General features: G+C 36.5%; 1 protein-coding gene across 5 annotated transcripts in view; it reads right to left on the bottom strand.

Moving 5' to 3' along the window:
• Nucleotides 1–558: 558 nt before the first annotated feature.
• stxbp5b (syntaxin binding protein 5b (tomosyn)) overlaps nt 559–12,077 on the bottom strand; it is a 38,482-nt gene continuing 26,963 nt past the window's right edge. For 2 of the 5 annotated variants that reach the window (XM_026230102.1, XM_026230098.1), the window contains 9 exons: nt 11,928–11,984; nt 11,797–11,844; nt 10,901–10,945; nt 8,311–8,550; nt 6,921–7,278; nt 6,671–6,836; nt 6,458–6,569; nt 5,460–5,680; nt 559–4,650 (listed from right to left, as the gene is read on the bottom strand). In XM_026230102.1, the coding sequence (XP_026085887.1) occupies nt 4,609–4,650; nt 5,460–5,680; nt 6,458–6,569; nt 6,671–6,836; nt 6,921–7,278; nt 8,311–8,550; nt 10,901–10,945; nt 11,797–11,844; nt 11,928–11,984 (1,289 nt within the window). In that variant the 3' untranslated portion in view covers nt 559–4,608. The remainder of the gene's footprint in view (nt 4,651–5,459; nt 5,681–6,457; nt 6,570–6,670; nt 6,837–6,920; nt 7,279–8,310; nt 8,551–10,900; nt 10,946–11,796; nt 11,845–11,927; nt 11,985–12,077) is intronic. The other 3 variants (XM_026230099.1, XM_026230100.1, XM_026230101.1) reach the window with 3 other exon arrangements.

Raw genomic sequence — 12,077 nt, forward strand, 5'->3', positions numbered from 1 at the left:
ACAGGTGATATATACATGAAATGTTTCTGGTTTCTATTCAGATTATACATTTATTTCATATATCTTATTTCATATATCTGTTTATATTATATGTCTATCTAAAAGGTAAAATAAGAACTGGAAACACTGCATATATAACATATAGGCCTACATATTATATAATGATTCTTTCTCGTAATAAAATTATAAAACTAATCAAATTTTAAAAATCAGTGATTTATTGCTATACAAAACCTTTAATGCAATTCTGACACCTCTTTGCTTTGATTAGGCTTCTATTTATATTTTAGGAACATATACATTCATAAATGTTTATAATATATATATATATATATATATATATATATATATATATATATGCTTCTGTTTTCTATATTTTATATTTATTTTAAATGGCAAAACAGATGTGAAATCAACCAAGGTTATTATTTCTATCAAACTGACATCTCAAGTTGTAAAACCGTGACATCTAGTGGCCAAAGTATGCAAAAAAAAAAAAAAAAAAAAAAAAAAAAAAAAACCAAGGCTGGACAAGGTTGGAATTAAAACGACTGTAAAGAAATCTTTCCGTTACATTTATTTTCCATTGCACAGTTATGTCTATAAACATGTTATCTAAACTGTTGGGTGGCAGCAGATAAAGACAATTATTCATGTGAGTCTGAATAATAAAACTGTACAGTATCTCGGTTGTGATGAGAAAGCCTGCAACCCCATGTAGAGTCATCCCAAAAACCAACCCTTTGCAGAAGAGTTTTTTTTTTTTTTTTTTAACTGAGTACAGCTATGATGTTCAGGGAAACTCAAATAACAATTCTGTGAGTATACTATGAGAAAGAAAGAAAAATAATCAATAATACAGAGAGTAAATACTTGTGATTTGTTCCTTTACACACATCTGACTAGCAGGACTAAAGAAAAAGAGCCAAAATATAATGTAGATGGATGTTTCAAGTTTGTAAACACAATATCATGCTGCCTTTTGTGCAAGAGAAATCCGAGGACGAACATGACACAGAGATGGCCAGTGATTTCAGAGACTCTCCACTTTCCCTCTACGACAGACGACCAAACAGATAGCACACAAGAAAAGGTTTCATGAGAATATATACACACAACACATTTATCTCAAAATGCATCCTTTTGTATTTGTAAATTAAAGGTAAATTATATATATATATTTCAGATGTATAAATATATTAGAATATCATTAAACTGTCAATGAGGACAAATCTGAGAGCGTGGGCCACATTTACACTAACATCTGTCTAATTTTGGTCCTTTTTAAACAAACACAATATCCAAAATAAAGAACAATGCCAAATACAAAAATATTGATAATAAAATGACTTGTCGTTATAATATAAAGCATATAATGCAAAACCACACAACTGCTCATAGAAAGAAAAAAATATATATATATATATATATATGAAGCAGAGAAGCTGGATTAGATTTTCAGTTGGTAAAACATTGAAAATTGCAATTTTGGTAGGTATTTACACAAACACAATGGCAATAGAAGGAGTAGTTTGCTATATTTCTATCTTTATATATGTGGAGATGCCATGACACTTATGTTTTAAATTGTGAGATCAACTTTCACAGCAAAGCAACTCTTTGGAGTCTAGTCAGATCATGGCCACTATATTCAGAAACTCTGACTGCATCCACACTCTCAAGTTTGTCTTCAATATTAATATTTACATCATTTGGCAGCAATTTGAAGAACAACAACAACATCAAAACAACAACAGAAAAGCCTTCATGGAATAGTTCACCCATAAATGAGAAAAGAAAAATGAGAAAAAGTACACATCTTCAGGCCTTGTTCAGGACTTTGTTTCTACATGGAAACATATTTTTGGAGAAATTCCATCACTTGCTCACCAAAGGATTTTCTGTAGTGAATGGGTGCCGTCAGAATGAGAGTCAAAACAGCTGATAAAAACGGCACAATAATCCACTCCATCAGTTAGTATCTTGTGAAGCGAAAAACTATGTTTGTAAGAAACAAATCCATTCTTCTGGCTAAAGTACGAGTCTGTAATTTCCCTTTTCCAGTAAAAATAAAAAATAAATACATAGTCTTTTCTGAATCAGGAGAGAAATATGCACAGATCAAGCACCATTTACAAGTGAAAGTTCAGAACAGTTGTAGACAAATATATCAGTGGAATTTGAAGCGAGAGAACAACAGGGGATGAACTTTTTAACTGAAGGAAACGTTATTATGGAGTATGGGATGGTTTAAACGCTTTAAAGATGCATTTGTTTCTTACAAACATGCAGCTTTTTGCTTCAGAAAAACATTAACTGATGGACTTGAGTGATGTGGATTATTGTGATGTTTTTATCAGAAGTTTGGACACTCTTTCTGACGGCACCCATTCACTGCAGAGATACATTGGTGATGCAATGCTACATTTCTCCAAATCTGTCCCCCCATGATGAAACAAACTCATCTACATCTTGGATGGCCTGAGGAGGAGTACGCTTTCAGCAAATCTTCATTTCTGGGAGAACTGATTCTTTCATACGTCTGATAGAAAAATAACAAGCGTCAACATATTTGACAGATGCTCCTAATTTTAAACACAAATAGCAGCAATTTCTTGAACCTCATAAATAAGAAAACACACTTAAAGAAAACATCTCAACATAAGCTTTCAAATATATTGTATCTTTAGTTTATATAAACGTGAGCATACACATATTCTCGCATACATGTATGTTCACGAACACATGTATACACACAAGAGTCGAGGTTAGCATATATTCATGGGTCCTAAAGCGAAGGCAGAAGGTAACGCCCTCTGGATGACAAATCTGAGGGCTGCTGATTGAGAGCATGGAGCTGCATTGAACATTTAGTGGTGGCCTCCACTGCAGCAACAAACACACAAACAGATATAATCACCTCTCTGTGAGGATGACAAACTCATGCATTACTCCATCCGAAAAGGCTTCTTAGAAAATACAGATGAGGAAGTCACCTGGTGCTGCACCGAGTCTCGAATAAGCCTCAAGATGTTCTTGTCCAGGAGCAGTTGCATTATGGGAAATAAGGAGGAGAAACCTGTTTTGCATATGAAGTATCAGTACTCTCGGCACATTCCACCGGTGTCCCTCGTATCCGGAGACATGTCAATCATCACAAGGCACATAATCAAGATCATGCCTCACACTTCCCAACGCTTACTGGTGCTCCATTATAATAACCTGACCAAAATAGCCAAAGATAATTTATACCCTTCAGATCTCTGTTTGTAGATAACCAGCACAACTCCGCATATATGCACCCGGGTGAAACCTTTTAAATGCATGTCTGGGTCATATTTCACCCCCAAAATCTGACAAATTAGAAGAGCTAATTTGTTTACAGAAACTGAAAGCAATTTTTTGCACTGTAATTAATTAGGCACATTTTTATTATGTAATGCAACAAAAAAAGGGATCATTATTTCTTAAATTTACCAAAAAGTTAATGTGTGTGCGTTTAAATCGATAAATACTCATATATCATGGTGGTATTTGTACTATTTCAATTTAAATAAATGATTTTGATATTGGTGTTAAATATGAGCTAGACATTTTTTTTTGTGAGATTCACCAACACAAATATTATATATATTTATTTATTTAAAAGGAACATCTTTCTCCAGTATCGAAACAGCGTATAGAGTACGTCAAAGTCAGAGATCCTCCGTAAAAGCTCTTTTGAGACCTGATCTGTGTAAACTAATACGTCCTTTAGACGAAACAACAAAATTATGCATGATCAGATCAGCTTCACAACCCAGACCTGTCTCCAATTTTTTTATATGGCAAAATAATCACATGATATGTGGTAAATACAGCAACTACCAGCCCTTTAGAGGTGAAACTAAATGGTACTTCATTACACCTTATGTAAGACAATCTGGCCTTTTCCATAGCTAACATGATTACTGAGTGAATCTCATGACATCTAGTTATGCTTCAACCTAAAAAAAAGTATGTGATATTTTTGCTTAAAGAACACACCTGCCTCCTAAAAAATAAGATTTCTTTTTGCAAAATATTGATTTGGGGGTGAAATATTACTTAGATGAGATTCATCCCTACAAATAAAAGCACTAATTTACTAAATTATATCACTAGACATGCAATCTTTTCTTGCTCTAGTGACAGATTATCAAAAGCATTAAGCTTGGCAATGCTGCACGTTAGACTTTCTTTTGTCAGCTCTATGTCCTTCTGACCCATTTCATTCATTTCCCAAAATGTCCTTTCTCTGGTTTCTTTGCAGACAGAATGGCAGTGAAAATGACAACGTGGCAGATGAAGGTATAAGACGGGGCAGCACCGGTGAAGGGCCTCCTCTCCCAAGACAAGATCAGGAGAGGAAACTCAACTACCACCAAGAAGGGAAGGAAACCCCATCCTGATGTGTTTCACCTGTCCTGTTCCTTCCCCTCCTGTCTCCTCTGTCTCTCCGCAGCTCGAGGTAATGCCTCGTGGTGTTGTGCGGTATCTGGACATCACAGAAAGAGAAAGATACAGGAAGAGAAAGGAGACGGAGGAGAGATGATGGATCTGCTGTCTTCATAGGAAGGTGCGCTGACCTCAGAGCTGGTACCATTTCTTGTCCTTGTATTTCAGCATTATCTGGAGAAGAAAGATGGATTACTTTCAATGAAAAATTACAAAATACAAATATCATTATTTGACAAAGAGCTGCAAACGGCTGCATCTCAAAACCTAAAGAGCTTCCTACCTAGACAGCAATTTTTTGTACATCAACACCAATAAAAAGTCCTGATTCTTAACCAAATATTTAGAGGGGGAGGGGTAAGGGGAAGGGCCAGATAGCCCTTCAAATGAAGATTTTTCGGGACCACATTTCAAACGAATGGGTATGAATTATCTTTGCAACATGGCTGCTACAGCGAACAAAAAGACACAGAAATGTAAGCTTTTTTGGGATAATTAAATGTAATTAAATATTGCCTATTCGAGAGAGAGATAGAGAGAGAGAGAGAGAGAAATGAAAGTTGCGTGTATGCGCGTCTGTGCTTTCATCTTTTTAGAGTACGTTTACTTAAAAACAGCGATTGTATCCCCTCGTCGCTGGAAAATATAATGTATTTAGTCGTGGGGCAGCGTTGACAAGTTTATTTTCTCCTGGATGTGTGAGCTGCGCGATTTCAGATGTGTGTGTGTGTCAGTAATACAGAACAATAATTAAAGGCTCTAATGCACACCAGCACACCAGTATATGTGTGTATTGTAAGAGCTAGACGACGAATGATGACGTGTGAAGGCATAGTAGTGGTGTCCCAATCCGTGGGGGAATATTTTCTCCCTTACCCCTTGACACTCTGTTTCAAGAGACAAGGGGAAGGGGTAGGCAGTTTTAAAGTTTTAAAAACTATTAAAAAGCAGCAGTCGTAGTGATTTGCAAGATATGGTCTCACATCATGCGCGTGTTTAGAGAAGGATTCTCCGCTGGCCATCATGGCTGCTGTCCTCTCCTCCAGCTCGCCTAGTTTCTGTCCTCTCTCGTCCAGAGCTATCCTCGCCCGTGCCAGTTCTCCCACCACACCAGACGCAGCCCCCTTCATGCCCTCCATACCACCTGGACCCGGGATGTGCTGCGCCAGGCTGCGTGAAGCTTTACCAGCAGACACCTCTCCGACTGTAGGTGAAAACAAACATGAGGGATATAACTCCATGCCAGTATACATTTTTCAAGCATTTTTCATCCCTTGCATCATCACAGCAGAAACTGAGAGCTTGTCTACTTTTTATTTCTGATAACCACTGAGGTAACTGTCATTCTCTTCTTTTATATCTCATATATTGTTTGCCTGGCTGTTTCACTTTTTAATGAGGGATGGGTAGTCTATATGGTGCATCCTTTAACATACTTGTATGTCAAATTATTATTATTGTTTTTTTGTTTTGTTTTTAATAATGCTGCTGAAAGCAGATATCAATTAATGCAAATTACATGAGAATAAAATAAACTGAATTTATTAATGAGAATTTGGAATGAAATTAATGTAAAAAAAAAAAAAAAAAAATCTTCCTAAAATTTATTTTTAATTTTCTTTATGTAAAATATTAAGATTTCACAAAATTGACATAACTAAATTTTTTTGTGATATTTCTTAAACTGCTTTTCTGTATACCACGCTTAAAAATAAAAGTTCCTTATTGTCATCAAGAAACATTAACATCCAAGGAAACGTTCCATTCCACAAAATGTTCTATATATTGAAAAAAGATTCTTTAGATATGTTCTTCTCTCTTAAGTGTACTTTACACTGAAATGTTTTTATATTTAACTTTTGATATGTTTGACTGACTGAAAACTGTACAGATGTCAGATAAACAAAAAGGCTAAACAATCAGACATAATTTCTGATCACTTCTACAATTTAAGCCATTTAATAAAAACATTAGCAATTACACAGGTCCTCTCTGTCTAAAGACTGAGCCCCGCCTCCAAATAAGCCCTTGAAGAAGCCTCGGTTCGGAGCCTCTGGTGTCTCCACCGGAGTAAACAGCTCTCCAAGCATCTCCTGCAAAAATGAGCACTTTAGAATAAATGTCAAAATATATCAAAATGTCAGATTTTGTCAAACTGCAACAAGTTTGCAGGTATGATCAAGTACAATGTGACCTGCAGGTTATCACAGGTTTCCTGGATATAGGTGATTCTTTGGATCTCAGTGGGTGATGTGAGGTACAGGGCTTGGCCTTGGTTTGAGAAACAGAAGGTCCTGGCTATCCTCATGTCCGTCAGGGGAAGGTAGTTTACATCTAGCAGTGGACGCAGACTGGGTAAACTGAAAACAGATGGTTTATAAACTTAAGGGTAAAAAAAACAACAAAATATTCAATGGCTTTGAATATCAGATTAATCATGTTACCTGAGGGTCATAATGTGGCCATTGGCACAGAAACAGGCGATGCCGACCCCTGAGGTCAATGTCACCACGTCGGCTCGAAGTACGAAGGAGGACTCTGTGATGTTGTGTTCATAGACACAGTTTTGGGAGGGCAGCGCCAGCACCTTAGCCTGTTTCTCTGAGCAGACCACGGCATACTGACAGTCCGGGTTCTCCTGAGATGAAGAAGGTGAGGTGGGCCGGCGTCTCCGTGGCTGTTCTCTCTCCTCCTCAGGAGCGTTGGGCTCATACCAAGACTCATAAACATGGGGCAGAAGTGTCCCACTGGCATCCAGCTGGGCCATGCGCAAAATGCCTCCCTTCAAGCGCACTACTGGACCTGTGATGACAGAAAGTCAAGTTTAATATGCACATAGTTTCAAAGCAGCTTTAAAATCATGATGCTAAGTTTAATTTTCATGCCTTATGATAACATTTAGCATATTAGTCAGTAACCACCATTTTGCAATGACACAAGCAATTAAACTATTGAGATTTGCTATATAATGTATTGCAAATATACTATATGTATGCAGATAAATTTGGACATACTTCTATATCCAACTTTATATCACTGAGCGATAATGCGGTTACATTTTTCGACTATTTAAACAATCACATACCCAAGAATTGCTTCATAACAGTTTTATGTATTATATATATGCAAATAAAGTTTAATATACTTATATATGCAATTTATATAAAGAGCTGGGTGATAATAGTTACATTCAGTGAGATTTGCTCAATTGTATTAACTGCTTTACATGAATATACTGAATGCATGCAGGTCTCTTTTTTTCATCCAAGGTTCTGAAATTGATTTAAAGCTCGATGCAAATGTAACTTGTGCAAAAAATGTAAATACTGCATAAAACATTGGTGAATAAAGCACCACTTCCATCTCATGTGTTTAAAAGAATAAATTCATCACTTCCTGGGAAAGAGGAACAAGAATCCATGTGACTAAGTTTAGTACGGGGATGAACATTTCCTCATGCAGATTTTGGTAAGTTTCAGTTGATCACACAAATTCTGACTCACTGAGTTTAGTTTTAACGTGACTTCTGTCTGAATTGTGCTTCATGCATCGCTAAACTATTGACAACAGTGTGATCGCACCTTTAGACCAGTTATCTAATCACATGATCTACTGAGTTTTTTTGTACATCTAAGACTATTTGCAGAATGTGTTTCCATCGTAGTTTATGTGCCTCCTTATCTGGAAAAAATAGTCTGCTTCCATTAAGCACATATGTTTTAATGCACATTTTAAGATTTTACATGTCTTAGCATTTCCATTGTGTTTATGTAATATCCCAAAACTTGGAAGTCATAAGCTAATTTTGCTTTACAGATTCAAAGCAAGTCTTACCACAGAAAGAGACGCCCACAGGCTGTAGCATCCTCTGCTCTGGTGTGGAGGGCACAGTTAGGGCGATGGCCAGCATGCTGCCCAATGAGGTGCCAACCCACAGGCTGGGCACGGCCACACTCTCACTCTTCTTAGACAGCCAGTCACAAAAATTGAAGGAGGAAATGACCTCACGTGACTCTCTGTCGATGCTGGTCACACTGGAGCTGCGTGAGCGGCTGAAAGAGTTGTCCCTGGCGTCTGAGGACCAGTCAGGGACAAAAACACAACAATAAGAGGAAAATTAGCATGGCTTTTTTTAAATCAAGTCTGAGCCACCTCAGGACACCTGAAATCAAAGGACAAAAGCAGCCATTAAGCAGTTAATATACTGATGATACATTCTTAGTAAATAAACAGTATTAATATAAACTTTATGTTTCAATGCAGTGTGTAATGTGCGAGACATACAGCAGCTTCACACAAAACGCTGCCATGAAATCACCATCACATTTCCATTCAATAAGAACAAAACTTGCAATCACTAACAACAGAACATTGTTATGCTGTTTTATTTTCACTCTCGGAGACCCAGATGCATTCAGATATCTTTCTAGCAAGCCTATAACAATAAATTTGGTATAAATGCACATTCTGAAAAGCAATGCAAAGATGAATGTAACCAAAACTGATAAAAACTTTTTTTCCACACCAAAATCAAAAGAAAAACTAAACTATTTTCTGCATAAAGACTAGAGCCTTTAAGACTAGACACATTACAATGATTATAATTCTTAGTTTTGAAAGTGAAAGTGACATGACATACAGCCAAGTATGGTGACCCATACTCAGAATTCATGCTCTGCACACTGCAGTGAACACACACACACACACACACACACCCGGAGCATTGGGCAGCCATTTATGCTGCGGGGCCCGGGGAGCAGTTGGGGGTTCGGTGCCTTGCTCAAGTGCACCTCAGTCGTGGGATTGCCGGCCCGAGACTAAAACCAACAACCCTAGGATTAGTAGTCAAACTCTCTAACCACTAGGCCACGACTTCCCTATCATCCCTGCATCATTATATGCTGAATGGATGGGTCATTGTTAACAGCAGATTCAGTGACCTTATGGAGACTAAAGCTGATCTACTATCTCTAGAGCTAGTATCTTTCTGCAGTCTAATAGATGACAGTACGGTGGTGGCTTGAGTCTGTTGAATGATTATTTAACATTATGTTGTCACCTAGTTGTCACCTATGATTTCCATTATGCAGAAAACTGGATGGAATCACGAAATACAGTCATTAAACAAAAAAAGAAGGAATCTACTGTAGAATTTGGAATTTATTTTTGTTATTTTGTTATATTTTTGATGAATAAATAAAATTATTAAAATTATTAAACAGCAAAAATATAATTTAAATATGAATGTTCTGCATGTTCATAGCATAACCAGAAAATACACAACACCGAGTTTGTTGGAAAAAATAAAAATAGTAGTTATTATTATTTATTTATTTTCGATTTTTACATTTGAAAAAGCTGTGCTTCCATTAATTCAATTTATATATATTCTATTATGTTCTATTTGTGTTAAGTTAGTTATAATAAGAGAAGTTTCTTGTTTAGTACATTGAAGTCAGACTCATTTTGAATAATAAAGTTTATTGTTAAATTGTTAAATACCCTGCTTCCACTACATAGGCCTATGTTTGTTACATCATTATAAGTGTTTGATCACCACATTTGAGTTATAATTGCAAAAAATTTGTTTATGTATATATATTCTGTTTATGTAGGCTGTATTTTACTGTATTCTAGTTTTGTATAACACTTCTGTTTTGCACTAATATTATATAACTTGAATCGGTTTAAAATCAGACTATGAAGAAAAAAAAAGTGAGGGAATGTTTCAGTGTCACCAAAACCAACACTGGACGATATCATTCAAGACAACAGGCAAAGCCCACACGGCGTGCTCCAGTGAGAGTTAGTATGAACCAGACCAGACCAGACCAGGTCAGCCTAAAATAAAGCCACTCACTGAGGTCACAGAACGAGGTCTCACGAAAAGACACTGCGCTGCTTCTTCATTTCCTTCACTGAACTCTGCTGTTTCTTACCAGGGAGTGAGCAGTGACGCTGTAACTCCTTTCTATGTGCACAACAGTGTAGAGTACATACGTGGCACCTTAATACATCTGTTCATTTTTCCATTCTTGCATGCCAGTCTAGAATCTTTATAGACCTGTACATTATAGGTCTATAGCACATGAAGCTAGAAGCTAATGCATGATATCCTGGAAGCATGTAGGATTTCAAGTTATTTGCTGCATGCAAAATCATTGCATTTACTATCGCAGTGTCTATCATTTAAAATTTATTCAACTGGACCATAAAAACAATTGGCCAATTTTTTTGACCTTTACTGTTGTGTGCAGTTCTAGACCAGAATAAGATGCAAACTGAACCAGTCTTTTTGCTGATTATCTACTGTATGTACACTGATTCAAGTAATGCCCAGTTTCTGTCAGCTTGGAAGAAATTCATCCCCTGCAAAAGAGTCACAGCTACTCCTAGAAACTAAAGTGAGAGAACAAACTCTTACCATCTTTCTGATCAGCAATCATGTTAATTTTCCGGGATATCTTAGCTGGAAAAAAGAAAACATTGTTCTGAACACAAAATCAAAGCCATTCATCTGGGAAATCATGGTTACTTAAGGAAGTTAAATAAGTATTAATCGACCAGTTTAAGAAAGAAATAAGCAGGTTGAGACAGATTTTATCAGCTGGAGGATCATGATTTAGAATGAAGCCAAAGAGCAGCCATAAGCCCATCAGCAGATGTTTGTTCATCTAGTATGTTACAATCAGAAGCAACTCGATCATGCCTGGAAAAATGCATTGAGATTAGTGGCAATGAAACCAGCAAAGATGATGAGTCAGAACACCAGGAGCCGAACTTCTTTCCAAAAAGTGTGTGATCACCCTTTCTATGATTTCAGATGTTCAGTCGAGATCTGTGTGAAAACATGATTCAAATAAAAAATGTGTTCAATGTCTGACATCATTTTCATCGTCCTGTGTATTTTTACCCTTAAAACGCACCAGAGCAGGGTAAAAGCCTGTTAAAAAAAAAAGTTTGAAAAAATAATTCTTACAGGAGATACAATTTTGAAATAAGAATAAACCAATTTTATAATCCATTTTAGAAAAAAAAAAAAAAAAAGATTACAAAGACATTTTTTTTCTTTTTTGAGTGACATGCACTCATGATTCATTCAATTTCAAATTAATAAATACAGCTCTCAAATACGTTTTTACTAGTCCACCATTTATTGGCACACTCAACCACCAAGCAACAGACTCAGAAAGCTCCAACTCAGCTCTACTAGAACCCATTTCAATTTGTTTGGTTAGTTCATTTGGTTAGTGCACAAGAGCCCATTTAGCACAGAAACGGAGAGACCTAGACTGCCATAATACCAACATTATACAGTACCAAAGTCATTGGCAACAGTCTTGGATATCCTCCTGCTTTTGGACTTCACTGGAAAAAGTGTTAAATAGAATCAATCAAAGAAAAACAAAGCTTTCCAAGTTCAAAAAACTTTTGTTTAAAATGTACTGTACCCTTGTCAATGAACTTTTGTTTGCTGTCTTCATCAGAATTGCATGGTGAACCGGAGCCTATAGCAACAACACAGTCTGCATAATAATGTTATACAGCCCATGGAGTCTTATGTAACTTTTGGCAACTATCTGCATATCAAAGTCAAATTC

This window comes from Carassius auratus, chromosome 42 (assembly GCF_003368295.1).
Source record: "Carassius auratus strain Wakin chromosome 42, ASM336829v1, whole genome shotgun sequence".
In the NCBI taxonomy this organism is placed as follows: Eukaryota; Metazoa; Chordata; class Actinopteri; order Cypriniformes; family Cyprinidae; genus Carassius; species Carassius auratus.